Here is an 18,525-nt window from a genome sequence, read left to right as displayed (position 1 = left end):
CATGAGAACAGACTACACATGGGCACTGCAATATTTGCTACAATCCGACGCCTCGGGTTCGCTGTGATCGATCGTCGTCCTTACAATCAAGACTTGGACCCATCCAATTTTCATCTGTTTCCAAAAATTAAAGAACATGTTTGAGGACTTCACTTTGATAGCGATAAAGCAGTTGCAAGCAGACATGATATTGTGACTCTGTCAAGAAAGTCAAGACATTCTACAGTGATAGTGCAACAAACTGGTCACTCATTGGCAGAAATATGTCCGTTGCTAGGGTGACTATATCAAGAAATAAATATGTAGACATACTGAACAAAGATGTAGAATGTTAATAATGTTTATTTTACTTAAAAAGCTTTACTAGTTGTCACACCAAAAATTTGGAGGCATTTTCAGCATACCCTTGTACTCACTGTTAACTATGATAATAAAGGTTAATTTTGAAAAAAATTTTAAAATTATATTTATCTTCATATTGTTGGGACTCAAGAGTCCTAGTGGCATATTTTACATGTAACAAAAATACTGCATGCTGTGCTAACTTGTCAAAAATTGTGGTAGTGTTTGATACATAAACAAAAGTCTTAAAAAGGTAGTTTCTTGATCACAAGGAAAACACACATCACTAAATTAAAGCCTATTCTGCATGTCCCCAATTCCCTCTTCCATCTCGTGTGAGAATCATATTACAGTCACTGTAATGTAATACTCTGTACCCATAAAAGTTGAAAGACCAATACCTGTAGAGCCTTCATCCCATACTGAAGAAGTCAATGACAAATTGTAAAATCTACATAAAAGAATAAAACTTTAAAGAACTTGCTTTCCTTTGTGCTGCAGCAATGCTGATCAACCATATGCATTCAAAATAAAGCAATATCCCATTCACAATTCACCAGGCCTTATCAAAACACAAATACACTACAGTACTGTAACTTCTTACAGTAGATTCAGAATACTGACATACACCAAATGCAATCTACAAATTTTTCAATATAGAGCAGGCTACAATTCAAACACAATGCCAAGGTTTGTTTATGTAGGTGTACCTTCAAATTTCTACTATGTGCAGCAAGATGCAGGTGTAAAATCCCTAAAGTGCCAACACGAGATGTGAGATTATGTGAAGTCATAGACAAAGGAAAAGCCAAATACAAGAAAAAAATGATAACTGGAGAAAGGATGGGGTTAAGCTCTAGACTATGCTGGTAGAGGATGAGAAGATACATCATGAGAGATTTAGAAACTACTGTGAAACTGTGTAGAAGTATTTGTGAATGGAGCAACCAGAAAGCACTACAATGAATTATTGAACTATAACTGAGTGTGCACTGATTTGAACCTTCCAGCAGATGAAAACTGTGTGCCAGGCTGACATTTGAATCTCGGAAGTACGGCTTGTAGTGGATGTACTGGCAGAAGTAAAGCTCTGAGCATGGGTCTCGAGTCATGCTCAGATAGGTCAAGTGGTGGCAAAGATGGCCACAAAAGGCAAAGGTCTCAGGTTTGAGCACTGATCGGGCAAGTAGTCTTAATCTGGTATGACATTTCACACAAAACATAGATCATTTCTGAAATTCAGCTTCACTGTAATAGGTATAGTGTACTACCTAAAGCAACAGATGAAAAGCTGTGCAAAACTGGAACTCGCACCCAGATTTCCCGCTTACTGTGAGTGGTCACCTTACCACTTAGTCTATCCAAACATGATTCCCAGACAAACTCAAACTCCTGTATATCACATATATATCTATTTATTCTCATACACTATTGATTCATTCACCCACACTTACACATCTCTTGATTCACAAGCAGGTTTTACACTCAAAACAATGAGAAATCATAGACCATTGTTGTCATTTTCGTCACAGGCCCATCTTCGCTCCATATATATGAGATGATGAACTTCAGTTTCAAATATGAGATCAAAGGATGTGCAAATATGCGTAAATGAATAAATAATTTATAAGCAGACATACACTACGAGGTGCATTCAAGTTCTAAGGCCTCCGATTTTTTTTCTCCGGACTGGAAAGAGATAGAAACATGCGCATTGTTTTAAAATGAGGCCGCGTTCATTGTCAATACGTCCCAGAGATGGCAGCACCATACGGCAGAATGAAAACTGTTTTAAATACTTAAAATGGCGACGTTTTCCTTACTTGAACAGCGTGTAATCATTCGTTTTCTGAATTTGCGTGGTGTGAAACCAATTGAAATTCATCGACAGTTGAAGGAGACATGTGATGATGGAGTTATGGCTCTGTCGAAAGTGCGTTCGTGGGTGCGACAGTTTAATGAAGGCAGAACATCGTGTGACAACAAACCAAAACAACCTCGGGCTCGCACAAGCCGGTCTGACGACATGATCGAGAAAGTGGAGAGAATTGTTTTGGGGGATTGCCGAATGACTGTTGAACAGATCGCCTCCAGAGTTGGCATTTCTGTGGGTTCTGTGCACACAATCCTGCATGACGACCTGAAAATGCGAAAAGTGTCATCCAGGTGGGTGCCACAAATGCTGACAGACGACCACACGGCTGCCCGTGTGGCATGTTGCCAAGCAATGTTGACGTGCAACGACAGCATGAATGGGACTTTCTTTTCGTCGGTTGTGGCAATGGATGAGACGTGGATGCCATTTTTCAATCCAGAAACAAAGCGCCAGTCAGCTCAATGGAAGCACACAGATTCACCGCCACCAAAAAAATTTCGGGTAACCCCCAGTGCTGAAAAAATGATGGTGTCCATGTCCTGGGACAGCGAGGGCGTAATCCTTACCCATTGCGTTCCAAAGGGCACTACAGTAACAGGTGCATCCTACGAAAATGTTTTGAATAACAAATTCCTTCCTGCACTGCAACAAAAACGTCCGGGAAGGGCTGCGCGTGTGCTGTTTCACCTAGACAACGCACCCGCACATCGAGCTAACGTTACACAACAATTTCTTTGTGATAACAACTTTGAAGTGATTCCTCATGCTCCCTACTCACCTGACCTGGCTCCTAGTGACTTTTGGCTTTTTCCAACAATGAAAGACACTCTCCGTGACCACACATTCACCAGCCGTGCTGCTATTGCCTCAGCGATTTTCCAGTGGTCAAAACTGACTCCTAAAGAAGCCTTCGCCGCTGCCATGGAATCATGGCGTCAGTGTTGTGAAAAATGTGTACGTCTGCAGAGCGATTACGTTGAGAAGTAACGCGATTTTCATCGATTTCGGTTGAGTAGTTAATTAGAAAAAAATCAGAGACCTTAGAACTTGAATGCACCTCGTATGTGATCAAATGTATCCGGACAACTGGCTAAAAATGACTTACAAGTTCGTGGCGCTCTCCATCGGTAATGCTGGAATTCAATATGGTGTTCGCCCACCCTTAGCCTTGATACCAGCTTCCACTCTTGCAGGCATACAGTCAATCAGGTGCTGGAATGTTTCTTGGGGAATAGCAGCCCATTCTTCACAGAGTGCTGCACTGACAAGAGGTATCAATATTGCTCAGTGAGGCCTGGCACGAAGTCAGCATTCCAAAACATCCCAGAGGTGTCCTATAGGATTAAGGTCTGGACTCTGTGCAGGCCAGTCCATTACAGGGATGTTATTGTTGAGTAACCACTCTGCCGCAGGCTGTGCATTATGAACAGGTGCTCAATCGTGTTGAAAGATTCAATCGCCATCCCCAAATTGCTCTCCAACAGTGGGAAGCAAGAAGGTGCTTAAAACATCAGAGAAGGAGTGTAGATCTGTGCTGTAATAGTGCCACACAAAACAAGAAGGTGTGCAAGCCCCCTCCACGAAAAACACTACCACACCACAACACCGCCGCCTCCGAATTTTACTGTTGGCACTGCACATGCTGGCAGATGGAAGTTCACCAGGCATTTGCCATACCCACACCCTGCCACCAGATTGCCACATTGTGTATCGTGATTCATCGCTCCACACAAGTTTCTCCACTGTTCAATTGTCCAGTGTTTACACTCCTTACACCAAGCGAGGCGTCGTTTGGCATTTGCCGGTACGATGTGTGGCTTACGAACAGCCACTCGACCATGAAATCCCATTTTTCTCACCTCCGGCCTAACCGTCATAGTACTTGCAGTGGATCCTGATGCAGTTTGGAATTCCTATGTGATGGTCTGGATAGATGTCTACCTATTACACATTACGACCCTCTTCAACTGTCGGCGATCTCTGTCAGTTAACAGACAAGGTCAGCCTGTATGCTTTTGTGCTGTACGTGTCCCTTCACGTTTCCACTTCAGAAACAGTGGACCTAGGGAGGTTTAGGAGCATGGAAATCTTGCGTACAGACGTATGACACAAGTCACATCCAATCACCTGACCACGCTTGAAGTCCGTGAGTTCCGCGGAGTGCCCCACTCTGCTCTCTCACAATGTCTAATGACTACTGAGGTCACTGATATGGAGTACCTGGCAGTAGGTGGCAGCACAATGCACCTAATATGAAAAACATATATTTTTGGGTGGTGTCCACATATTTTTGATCACACAGTGTAGATAGGTATGACATACGGAACTTTGTAAGTGTAAGCGGTAAGGTGACTGTCCCCAGTAAGAGGAAAATCCAGGTTCAAGTTCCGGTCCAGCACCAATTTTCATATGTTGCTTTAGGTAGAGTACCTATACCTGTTACAGTCAAGCTGAATTTCAGGAATAAATTTAAATATTTGACTGTAGTTCATCATCAAATATAAATCTAGATAATTTGATGGAGTGGGTAGGCATATAGAAAGTGGGAGGAGTGCAGCTTGTGTTGACTTTACACATATTCTGAAAGTAGTTGTATGTGCCACTTTAAGAAATATCTGATTTTGTTAAATACCGCAGTCCTCATGCTTGTACTTCACAGACAAAGATCCATTAACCTCAGCATACATCAGTTATCTAACATTCTTCAACATCCATTAATAAGGTCGCAATTGAGGGGTGTAGAATGTCAAACGGGCCGACTTGGAGCAGGAGAGGCACTTCAGGACATTTTAATTTCCACTGTTTACACTTTTACAAATAAATTTTTAAAACTTTGTCAGCATGACCAGGAAGGATTCAGGATTCACACTCACAGAAGTGGAAGTTCAAAAACATTAACAAAATAATTTTTTTTACATGTGTAATTCCATCATTTTTTCACTTACTATTGGCTGCATTTGTTTCTTCATAAGTACGAGAGATTCTCCAATGAATTTTGCACTGTTTATTAAACACGAACTCCTTAACGCAAAACTCTAGAATTTTCCAAATCTATTAAAAACTGTGGTAAAATTGAGGTAAGTAACTATAAAATTTGAGTTTTTTCTAAACATGAAGTTTAAAATGTAACAGCTCATTCATTTTTTCATAAATTAAATAAATTCTAGAGTTTTATATGCCTGTAAGTGTGGTTTGTATGCTGTACAAAATTCATTCAAGAATCTCTCTTACTTATGAAGAAAATTGTACATATAGCAACAAATGCACCCAATAGAAAGTGAAAAAAATGATGAAATTTCACATGTAAAAAAATTATTTTGTCATGTTTTTTAACTTCCACTGCTATGAGGGTGAATCCTGAATCCTTCCTGGTCATGCTGGCAAAGTTTTATGAATTTACCTGTAAAAGTATAGACAGTGGAAATTAAAATGTCCTGAGATGCCTCTCCTGCTCCAAGTCAGCCCTTTTGACGTCCTACCCCCTCCCCCTCCCTTAAGTATAATATATTGTGAACATGTTCTGTGCAATGTAGTGCAAGCAACACAGTCAAACAAAATCTCACAGCTATTTCTTTCTTTCTGCAACACTTTTTTTCCCATTCATGTATACTCAAAAATGTCATTAAGCTGTTGTTTCATGTGGTGTTTTGCAACATTTGTCTATAGAAAACAATTTCTCATTCAACATATCAAATTACATTACATCAGCAATTCCATGAAATAAATTATCGCAACAGTATCTTTCCTACACAGACAAAGTGTTTTCAGTCTTGGCTGAGAATGTCAGAGCATGTTAAAACAGGGCACACACAAATCTTCAAACAGAAAAATATATTATGGGAGCTGTGGGGCTACCAATTGGAGAATACAATTAGTCAGAGAATGAAATGACAGAAAAAAGAAATCGCATATTCTTTTTATAAAAATGAAAACAATCAATTTTTTACAATATAATGTAATTGTAAAGATAAAAAACTCTACTCACCAAGCAGTGGCAGAACACACACATAAAAGGAGGTTATAATTAGGCAAGATTTTGGAGCCAGTGGCTCCTTCTTCAGGCAGAAGAGTTGAAGGGGAGGGAAGAGAGGTGAAGGAAAAGGATTGGAGAGGTCTAGGAAAAGGGGTAGATTTCAGAAAAGTAACTCAGAACTGAGGGTCAAGGGAGACTTACCAGATGGGATGAAAATCAGCCTTTCCCTCTCATCCTGTGCAGTAAGTCTCACGTGACCAGCGGTTCTGGGTAACTTTTCTTATATCTACCCCTTTTCCTAGACCTCTCCAGTTCTTTTCCTTCACCTCTCCTCCTTCCCCTTCAACTTTTCTTCCTGAAGAATGAACCACTGGCTCCGAAAGCTTGCCTAATTATAACCTCCTCTTACGTGTGTATTGTGCTGCTGCTTGGTAAGTACATATTCTTTTTAGGAACTCCGAATTATGTTCTGATGACAAATGTGCCAAATAAGGTAAGGAAAAATCTGAGTTATGCAACTGCTTTTCCTACAAAAAGTTTTATGAAGCCACTCATATCGCTCCAGCAGCACACAAACAGTTATTTAATGGTCAATATCGTTTCCAGTAATTGACAGCCTATCATGTAATGAACAAACCTGGATCTTTCTGTCTATTTATGAGGATAACTATGATATCTTTAATGCAGACTCTACATTGTAGAGTGTCTGAGCCTTGGAACAAGGATCTAAAATGTTCCCACATCACAGTACAGAAAATAACTTTCATCGTTCATTCCCATACACATCAGTTTCTCACACAATACTATATATACAATATGTACGTTCTGTCAATATGTTTGTATGAAATACTGAGTCATGTTAATGTCCTGTTCCCTACTCAAGTCCCCATTCTTGTACTTCCATTAAATCCATTTGGGAAGTGTCCTTCCTAGTAAACCAGTTTTGTATGGCAGTCCATCTTAAATTGATTTAGGTATAGGTTCCAACATAATTTAAAGCTGTTTGAATAGCCAACAACGTAGGCAAACAATAAAGGATTTATCAATCTGTTAACTTGAAATACATTACTCTGTTTGAAATATCAATTCCATTTTATTGTTGATATAAGAAGCGGGATATTTAAGTTTCTCACTATATGTTATATCTGTAAAAAAAAAATTAGAATACAATGTGCTTCTCCAAAACTTAAATTGCTTCGCTCAAAATGGTTACAAATTGTTCATCAAACAGTGCAACACATACAAACACTAACTGAGAGCCATTTTTCTTAATAATTCTCATAAGCACATAAACAGCATGATGATGAGCCCTTCCAATTAATTCTGGATGTAAAATATCTCTCCATTAAGACATCCAAGTGTGAGGTACTGAGGAAGAAACAAGAAAGAAAAGAATATACATAAGAATATGAAGTGTTAAGACACTATCGCATGCCGAGAAGTTGGACAATTGGAAACAGGAATAGAGAAGAAACATAGTGGACGTCCAAGTTATTCTGGACAAATAGGTAAACCAATTCTTGGTGTTATCATTATTATCAGCTACTAATCCAATTGGATACTACAGCTGTCAGAATTATCGTATCAGCACTACTTCATCTGCACTCACCTAGTTAAGATCTTCACCACAAAAACAATATTCTGTTTACAACAAAATGTATGAATGATGAGAACACAACACCATTACTGGCATAATTATTTCTTCAAGGAAAATGATTTCACATGTTCCGAGGTGTTCAGATTTCCACATAAATTTTAAAATATACTCATAGCAGATATAATTTACACAGGGATAAATTTGTACCAACACAGCACAAGAAATCACTTGAGCAAGCAACTCATAAATACACACTGCACTGTTGAAATAAAAGTCACACAAAAAAGTAACCACTCAACACTAATCATTCCTTTCTTGGTGTTATGTTCACATTATCACATAACACGTTCAGGAAGTGCTTATTTTTTGTGCATCTGACAACGGCGTGAAGCCATGTGTGTTTTTAAATTATCACTCCTAGCACATCGATAATTGCAGCGAGGGCACTGATAACGACGTTCTTTACCACATTGTAGATTTACATGTCTCTGCAGCCCTTGGGGATGCTGATAAGACCTCCCACAAGACTTACAAGTAAACTGATTATGTAATACTGTCTGGGATGTTGTCAGTGTCATGTTACTCAAATCAACACTGCCAAATAATGAATGCAGATTATTAATTCCTTGAGTGCAAAAATTCTCTTTATATGTAAGACCTGCACTCACTCTCCTGACTTCCTCAATGTCAACTTCTCCACTGCTACAATCATCACGATAATCACTGGCACAAAGATAGTCCTCATCGTCATCGAGAGTAAGGTCTTCAACAACTTCCAAGTGATTCTCAGGGACCTCAGATTTTATTACTAAAGATACTTCCTGTTGGTGTGCACTTACATTTGCTGACTTTTTATCAGGTAATACTGCTCCTGGCATTAAAAACCGTTCATTTTCTGCAACAGTCATTAACCTGCCGAAGCTCTGCAACTCACTGTATACAGACTGCTGAGGAATTGGACTGTAAGACGATGAACATATGGTAGTGTGGGCACACGATACCAAAGTCTTTAGTGCCCGAATTGGACTGTAAGCTGGTCCGCCATTTGAATTATGCATTGTGGCCATTACTCGTCTCTCAGATGGAAGTTGATGCACACTATCAACATCAGGAGTAATGATATCTTCAAATGTATTCTTGCCTGCTCGATCAGAACGGGCATGATTAATATCTTTTCTTTGCTTTTGAATGGATTTAGAAATGGAGTCTCTTTCCACAGAACCTTCTTCCTGGCATGATACAGCTGGAGAGCATCCTCTAAATGACTCGATCTTTTGTTCTGGTTCATTCTGAGCTGAGGTACAGCATGGCATAGAAGTAGGTTGAGACAGCAGGGTTTCTGGACGTGCACTTCTTCCACTAACTCCCACAATGTTGACACTGCCATCACGAAAATTGTCACCATCATCGAGAGTTACATCTTCAATAATTTCCATGTGACTCTCGGGGCTCTCAAATTTTGTTTCTTTTTTTACCTCCTGTTTTCGTGCACTCGAATTCGACGAGATTTTGTCACGTAATACTACTTCTGGTATCGAAAAACGTTCATTTTCCGCAACAACTGTTTTCTCATTGCAGCTCTGCAACTCACTGCACACGGACTGAAGAGGCACCAGATTGTACACTGGTCCACCAGTTGAGTTATGCGTTGCGGGCAATACTTGTCTTTGAGATGGAAGATGATGCACACTTTCAAGATCGGGAGTAATGACTTCTTTAAATGTATTTTGGCCCGTCAGCTGAAGAGAACCACAGTGATTAACACTTTTTATGTACTTCTGAGTGTAATTAAGAACCGAGTTTACTTCCCCGGAACCTCCTTCCTGGGATGACACAGTTGGAGAGTATCCTCTAAACGATTCCAGCTTATCTTCTGGCTCATTCCGACCTGACGTGAAGCACGGCACAGAAGCAGGTTGGGCCGAGAGTGTTTCCGAAAGTACTGGTGGCACATCTCTACCACTGCCTTTCTGCATGTTGACACCGTCCACACATCCACTGCCAGACAGTCCCCTAACCTGAAGGGACTCCGAGAGCTTAAGAACACCACTAAGCTCCTTTTGTGGTATATTTACTTCACCACGATACATAAAGTCCAGCAAAGCTTTAACCACATCATATTTTATATCGTGCAGAATAATAATTGGGTGCTTCTCATTGTTTTCGGTGAACAGTTCCTCAAAATATGGACTACAGGCTGAAAGAATTATCTTATGTGCTCTTAAATGGTGGCCCTCAGCACTAATTGTGCAGTCTGTTAATTTCTCATTGTCCAACAGAGCATCAAAAACTGACATCAAAGTAGCTTGATGTTTGTTCCACCTTAAATGAATGTTACTGATCTGATCCATTCTGTCTAGCTGTCTTCAAGGGACTTCAATCACTTCTTTAATACTGACTAACTATTACAGTGATATCATTTACTACAATTGTTCAGTTTCCTTGGAACAACAAGGATATAATTATCTCCAAGTTGATCATCTTCAGGCAGTGAAGTAATGTTTCTCAGAGGTCTGCAGAGTGCCATCTTCAATCGTTTGTGAACAATATCCGTGGCAATGATCTTCTTTCAAATTGCAGATACAGTTGCTGTTCCAGAAATTTTGAGCGCCTGACCTAGTGTGCAAACAATCTTATGTTAATCAAATTGTCTCCAGGAAAAATAAGCTATAAAATTATTTACAATGCATGAGTGTAGGGTACAATGTCCGTTAAGGTAAGTCACCAGAAATGATGAGAAATTAAGAAGAATTCATAATTATTTCAGAAGAATTCAAAATTATTTCACACAAATGTTGCTGAAATTGACCCAAACAGAGGTATCAGATGATTGTTGCAGAATTATATCACAACACATGTTTGTTTAACTCTTGTTTTAACATCACTCTTCAGCTTCATACAATATGTTGGCACAATGCTGCCATCATCAGGTGTCTTCCTACTAATTATACATGACTTTGTTTGACTACATTTGCTGTAACAGTGATAGTTTTGCTGTCAGTGGGCACGGCAGCGAGTCTGGGTAGAAATTTACATAACTAGATCTGTCCAACCAATTCCTTGAGTTACATTTTGTACGTTTATCTGCCATATATTAAGTGAAATAAACTTTCACATTCTTTGCTTGAACAGAGCACTAGACAAATTAAAAAATGTCACTCAAATTCTCACAGATAATTATACTATTAAGATGATACACTTGAGCGTCTATACTATTAAAGTTTAATCAACTATGTTATGACACATATCAATAAAAAGTATACTTTATTTACAGAAATCACAGGAAAATAGACAAATCTTAACAATAATTTTTTTTTTAAATTAAAGAAATAGCTCAAGAATTTTGCAAGTACTTATGTTGTTGCCAAAGTGAGTGTTCCACTCTGGAGAAGTTTTTGGATGAAGTCCTAATTGTTCCTTTACACTCAGTATTCAGCAGTATGCTTCCATTTTCTGTGCCATTTATGAAGATATTGAGTTCTTTGCATAAATCCATTTGATATTCCTCATCCATTCAACAAAATATGTGAATGGGTGTCAGGTGAAATTTTAGCTTGTGGCTGCTACTGACTTGTAGTATCCATTCGTGTGAAACACATCAATGTATTCACTGCCTTACCCTATTGACAAGCTGCCAAGTGACCAACATAGAGGAGTCAACCTACACTGTTTGAAAGGTATGTTCCTTAACTACTGTGTTGAATGTAACTTACCATGTGTTTGTGAACACTGCACGAGTGAACAACGCAAAAAAGAGTAATTTTTGGGTATAACTGGATCAGTGGGCAGTCACCCCTGTGGATTTAATTACTAACTGAGTGTCTGTATTATAAGTGGTAGCTCTACATTTCTGCTGGGTGCGTTAACGATTCTGTACTCAGAAATACAGTGACAATTCCTGAGATGGCATGAATTCCGTCAAGAGGAATACAGAAACTAGTGCTTATGTGTCGAGGAGAAGTACAGACAACTGAGTGAACCAAAAGATGTGGAAAAAGATATACACGATTTCTGACAATTCTCAATATTGTTACAGTATACAGGATGGCAAAATTCAACAGCTCCCAAATTCTGAAATCCAAACACCCATTTTGTTTCACATTCATTTTCATATCTATTGTATAAAAAAACTACACATAGATGTAACTGATGGTTGACCTAAACTGTAAATGCTCATTTTTTTCCAAATAAACACAATATATAATTAAACAGTGAGCAGCTGCAAGTCCGAAATTTGTTTGAACATAATCTATTCAGAGTAAAGTGACTCTTTACTTTGTGGAAACCTAACTGTGTCATGAGCTTATCAGTACTATAACTTGTGTGGGTGTCAGCAAATATTTCCTGACAAAGCCTATTCCTACAAAACAAATTTTGAAAGAACTGCAGTTGGATAGAGAGAGTGAAGTGCCCACGTGCCTACCCTACACCTAAGGCAGGGATCACTCGACAGTGTCATAAGCGTATTTTGGAAAGGAAAACTGGATTTGTAGTGCTGCTAGAAGATTTTTAGTAAAGAAGTGAATTGTTCATCTACTGTGTCTCCTCCGTAAACTGCTTTCCACTGTTCGTCCTAAAAATTCCTACTGATTAGTTTAACTGAGTCAGCATTTATGATTCTGTGAAACTGTTGAAAAGGGCACTTTATTAATAACACAAACACTAAGCACTTCCTTGAACTTTTTCTTTAATAAATATTATATATTTACATGTGGTACAATTTCCTGTGATTTCTGCAATAAAAATCTGTTCTGTACTGGCACGTATAGTATTGTAATCAAAATGTAATAATTTGCAATACAAATCTGCTCTGTATTGATATATGTAGTAATTTAAGCAAAATTTGTGTTAAGTGAAGACTACTACACACCGTAAAGATTGCACATCAAGTTGCAGACAGACACAACAAAAAGACTGTTACACACTGAGCTTCCAGCTAAAGCTTTCTTCAGAAAGGAAAATGCACACATGTTCACACAAGCAAGCACACGTCACATATGCATGATCACTATATCTAGCCTCTCCAGCCAGAAAAAGCTCAATGTGTAACAGTCTGATCTACGGACAGGCACAATGAAAAATGTATCATCTTTATATTCGATCTGGACTTTCCATTGTTTGACTTGTGTTAAATGTAGTATCTTAACAGCATAATTATCTTTGACAGTCCAACCACTCCAGTATAAATTATTACACATCTGTGGGGGAATCGCTAAATGATGTCTTTGAGTTGTGTGCAAAAAAGAGTAACGCACCCAGCAGAAATGAAGAGTTGTGTGGTATCTCTGCTTTGTAATGAAAGATATTGTGTAACTTCTGTGATATGTAAGTTCTGTACAAATAAAGTTGTATCAGAGATTGTATGTTAGCTGATGTTAAAAATCCAGTCCTAATTGTACCAACACATTCCTGGTGTCAAAACCCAGAAAAAAGTAATACAGATAGGAACTTTTGGAATCTCTGGGACGTTTGTGATACTTCAAGATAATTTAAATATTGATTCTCAGTGACTACACAGGCGAATTACTACACGTGTAACATATAACACATGCTTCCTGTTAAGTCATCTATGCATTGATACCTGCAGCTTACTTGCATTCATTACTGTTATGTATCAGCATCACCTTATTGCCCATATACTAGTTGTTGGAGTATATTTGAGTAGAGCATAAAAGAATAATCTTATTACATAACAAGTGACAGCTAATTTCTGGCAAGAAAGTTTCTTATTAATGCTTGTCACATGTTGCCATCTGTTAGGGATGCTACAATTATAACTAAACACGAGCCAACATTTTGAAACAACAGACAGAAAAGTAAATATATCTAAAAACAAAGGTGATGTAACTTACCAAAGGAAAGCGTTGGTATGTTGATAGAGACACTAACAAACACAAACACACACACACACACACACACACACACACACAAAATTCAAGCTTTCGCAACCCACGGTTGCTTCATCACAAAAGAGGGAAGAAGAGGGAAAGACGAAAGGATGTGGGTTTTAAGGGAGAGGGTAAGGAGTCATTCCAATCCCGGTAGCGGAAAGACTTACCCTCTCCCTTAAAACCCATATCCTGTCGTCTTTCCCTTTCCTTCCCTCTTTCCTGATGAAGCAACCGTGGTTTGCGAAAGCTTGAATTTTGTGTGTGTGTTTGTGTTTGTTAGTGTCTCTTAACAACATACAACATACGAACACTTTCGTTTCGTAAGTTACATCATCTTCGTTTTTAGATATATTTTTCCCACATGGAATGTTTCCTTCTATTATATTCAGACAGAAATGTAAATCGTAAATGGGGAATGTACAGTTCCAGTGTTACACAGTTCATTAATCAAATATATTCATTGACAACTCCATGTACAAAAATGAGACTGAATTCACTAGCACTTGATTGCAGGACTCTTTGGCTACTTTAATGACCTTTTACAACATTATCCAAAAGACTTACTTGATGACATGGAATACGAAAGCCATCTCTTAGTATGTGAAGACTATACAAAATCTGTGTGGCATGTGATCCTGAATGCAAAATACAGTATGGAGCAACAGCTTACAGGTTGACATGTGGGATTTCTACACATTCATGCACGTACTGTGATCAACTACCACCAAACAAGTTACAGCCATTTTCTGGTAACACTGAGCATTGGGCTCGTTTCTGGGAACAGTTCAAATTCCCTGTTGATGCCGACCAAAACTTGTCAACTGCCAACAAAATTGTATTTCGCAGAGGGTACATGGCACTGCTGGAACTGCAGGTGCTTATGAACAAAATAAGGAAATTCTATTTGCACTTTATGGTGACAGAAATACAGGGTGTAAAAAAAGTATGGGAACACTTTCAATTATTTATTGTACAAGAACCATACATTGTACAGACCTCAAACATATATCATTTTGAAGAGAAACCCTAAAAGTGTTTTTTTTTTTTTTTTTTTTTTTTTTTTTTTTAAATGTATACCAGCACAGCATAGTTTGGTAATCTGCCGATAGTCAGCGCTAGTCGCAAACATTGTGAGTTCAGGTGCGGAGTGAGCTTTCTGTGTGTTGGAGTTCAACAAAAACAAGTATGCTACAGCTGTTTAATTGGATGTTTTGAACCAAATACAGTAAGAAGCCACCAACAAGGAAGGCCATTTACCACTGACACAACAAATTTGTTATGACAGGTTGCTTGTGCCCGGCAAAGAGAAGCGGACATCCCAGTGTGAGTGAAGTGAATGTGGAACACATACAAGAGACATTCATAAGGTGTCCAAAGAAATTGGTGCGTCATGCATCTCACAAATTTCAAATGGCTCCAATGACAGTATGGAAAGTCCTGGGACAGAAAATGTCCATGAACCCATTCAAATTGGAGCTAGTGCAGAAGTTCCCATGCTGGGATGGGTACGGCAATAATTCAATTACCGTGTTGACGTCTGCCTAATCACTCATGGTTTGCATATCAAATGTTTGTAAAAAAAACTTTCATAGTTTCTCTCCAAAATGCAATATGTATGACATCTGTACAATGTTTAGTTCTTGTGCAATAAATAATTGAAAGTGTTCCCGCACTTTATGTACACCCTGTACAATTATACAGGCAGATCTTGACTATCTGGAAGACATTATACCTGTAACCTAACATGTACAGGCAGCTTCTCAACCATCTGATCACAAATAACATATTATCAAAAACACAGTTTGGATTTCTGAAGGGTTCTGATATCGAGAAGGCTATTTACAACTGCAGTGAAAATGTACTTAATTCATTAAATAACAAGTTACAAGCAGCAGGTATTTTCTGTGATTTGTCAAAGGCATTCGATTGTGTGAACCACAACATTCTTTTAAATAAATTAGAATTTTATGGTGTCACAGGCAGTGCTGCAAAATGGTTCAAGTCATACCTCACTAACAGGAAACAAAGGGTGTCAGTGCAAGGGACTAGTGAATCAAGTCATCAGTCACCATCCGAATGAGAAGAAATTACATGTGGTGTCCCACAAGGATCCATCTTAGGGCCACTGCTTTTTCTTGTGTACATTAATGATCTCTCATCAGTTACACTGCCAGAAGCAGAGTTCGTTTTGTTTGCAGATGACACAAGTATTGCAATAAATAGTATGTTGAGTGTAGTTCTAGAAAGATCTGCTAACGATATTTTCATGGATATTAATAAATGGTTTAAAGCCAACTCACTGACATTGAACTTCGAAAAGACTCACTATATGCAATTCAGAACCTGTAAGAGGTTTCCACCCAGCATATGCATAAAGTATGAAGAAGAGCAGATACAAGAGGTTGACAGTCTTAAATTCCTGGGATTACAACTTGATAATAAATTCAGTTGGGAGGAGCACACCACAGAACTGCAGAAATGCCTTAACAAATCTGTATTTGCAATTCGAGTGTTAGCACACATAGACAACATAAAAAAGAAAAAGCTTACATACTTTGCCTACTTTCATTCCATAATGTCATATGGTATAATATTTTGGGGTAACTCTTCAAGTCAAACAAAAGATTTCAGAGTCCAAAAGTGTGTAATACATATTATTTGTGGAGTAAATTCACGGACGTCCTGTAGAAACCCCTTCAAAGAACTGGGTATACTAACTACTGCCTCTCAGTATATTTACTCCTTAATGAAATTTGTCCTAAGTAATATATCTCTTTTTCCAACAAACAGCTCAGTTCATACATACAATACCAGGAACAAAAATGATCTGCACAAGGACTTAAAAGCACTTACTTTAATTCAAAAAGGGGTCCACTACTCAGGAACACTCATCTTCAATAATTTGCCAGCAAACATAAAAAATTTAGTTACAAATAAAGTTCAGTTTAAAAGGAGCCTGAAAGACTTGCTAGTGGCAAACTCCTTCTACTCCATTGACGAATTTTTTAATAGAAACAAATGATGTATTGTATATATTCATACTATTAGTATTGATATTTCAGCTTAAAAAAAAAATTGACCTGTTCCACATCCAAGAGGATCTCCTCCCGGATCTATGGAACGAAAACTAATCTAATCTAATCATTTACTGAATGCAATAATTGCATTCAAGCTCTTGAGACACTACGGTACAACATAGAAGCTTCGCTCGAGTTTCAGTTTCACAGGTACTTCGCAGTTTCCTAGAAGATATATGTCAAAGCTGGATAATTCATACAAAGAAAGTACAATGCTCAGGATGGAACATCCTGAAATTGACGGAATACTTGTCAGAAGAGGTAGACAGGGCAACGACAGAGCAAAAGATCTGCAGGGCAACTTGCAGATTAACTAACACCGGACTGACTACATCAGCCCTCAATGTTCGATCAATGTCAGGAGTTACTGCACGTGAGCACTTACGGAAGGTAGAAGCCTACTGTGCGTTTTATGAACAGGGTAGTCATTGGGCACAAGATTGTGAGAAGGTGAAGGATTTTTATAACTGTCTCAAGATTTTGAGTTCCAGCAACAGGTGCATTCTTTGCCTCAACCAGGGAGTAACAGTAAGAGACTGCAAAAAGTAAGGAAAATCATTATGACTCTTCTGCAAGAAAAGCTATCAAAAATCAGTCTGTAGCGATTTAGAACATTTTACTTCACCCATTACTCCTGCCGAACACAGTTCAGTGATCAATGTGAACATCAGTTGTTTAGAATTCATTCATCTCCATATATCCTACGTATACGTAATGGGGACCACTTACACAGTGCATTTTCAATGGCAGCAGCCAATCCAGCTTCATTAGCAGATCATTGACCAACTATTTAAAACTGGAAGTCATTACAAATCACCCACTAGCAGTCAATACTTTTGAGTCTTCACTCACGACATCACACACTTGCCATTTGGTTCTGAGGCTGAGAAGGCCGTGGAACAATGCTCGCATTGTAGTTCCTCTTTCTGATAGAATTAATTCTTTTCAAGAGTTTAAATGGCAACACATTAGTAATTTACAACTGGCCGATTGCACAGGTGGATACTATGATCTTTCCACTGAGGTACTTATTGGAGTGGATCATTACCACACTTGTACACGTATCCCCATCACTGGCTTTACTGACTCTGAAATCCAGATAGATCCTCAGCAGAAACTGCCCAGGGATTTCTGTAAATCAAGCCATCATTAACCTCATCAACCTGCTGTTCAATCAAGCATTAGAGAATGCAGTCCAAAACTTCTGGGATTTAGACACAATAGTAATATGCAATGATCAATCAATGAGTGCAAAGCATTCAGAACTTCTAGAAAAATTTCACACTTCCTATTCTGTCAAAGGATCAGCAAAGACTGGTCCATCCTCTACGCGAATCGGCAGCCATTCTTACAACTAACCTTTGTAATGATGCTTCCTCACTTTACAGGGGCGTTTGGACAGAAATGACATTGTCGGCACTGCATACGAGAGACAGATTTTAAATTACATCCAAAACTGACATGCTGAATTGGCTGACAACTTTTATTTGCCTCATCAAACTGTGATGAGGTGTGCCCACATATTGCCTAGTTGTTTCAATTACGCTCTAGAAGTTTCGCTGGGAATCCCCTACACATCCTCCACATAATTCTGATCTCTCATCGTGCAGTTTCCATATTTTTGGAGCCCTGAAGGTAGAAGTTTGTGGCCACTGATTTGCTTTGGACAAAGAGGTGTTCACCTGGTTACACTCATGGCACCTTAGGCAACTGCCAAGATTTTAAGTATTGATGTCTTGTCTCATGGTGAGATAAATGTATTAACAGTT

At 38.6% G+C, this 18,525-nt stretch overlaps 1 protein-coding gene across 7 annotated transcripts in view; it reads right to left on the bottom strand.

Annotated features, from left to right (window-relative positions):
* Window positions 1-18,525, bottom strand: part of LOC124551124 (longitudinals lacking protein, isoforms N/O/W/X/Y-like) — a 284,378-nt gene that overhangs the window by 72,014 nt on the left and 193,839 nt on the right. For 3 of the 7 annotated variants that reach the window (XM_047126075.1, XM_047126074.1, XM_047126076.1), the window contains one exon: window positions 7,392-10,404. The exons of the other annotated variants lie outside the window; for them this stretch is intronic. In XM_047126075.1, coding sequence (XP_046982031.1) covers window positions 8,148-10,139 — 1,992 coding nt within the window. In that variant the 5' untranslated portion in view covers window positions 10,140-10,404 and the 3' untranslated portion in view covers window positions 7,392-8,147. Of the gene's footprint in view, window positions 1-7,391; window positions 10,405-18,525 lie in introns of those variants that run through there. 7 annotated transcript variants of the gene reach the window in all.

Source organism: Schistocerca americana, chromosome 9, assembly GCF_021461395.2.
Source record: "Schistocerca americana isolate TAMUIC-IGC-003095 chromosome 9, iqSchAmer2.1, whole genome shotgun sequence".
Taxonomy (NCBI): domain Eukaryota; kingdom Metazoa; phylum Arthropoda; class Insecta; order Orthoptera; family Acrididae; genus Schistocerca; species Schistocerca americana.
This window is presented reverse-complemented; position numbering and strand designations above follow the sequence as displayed.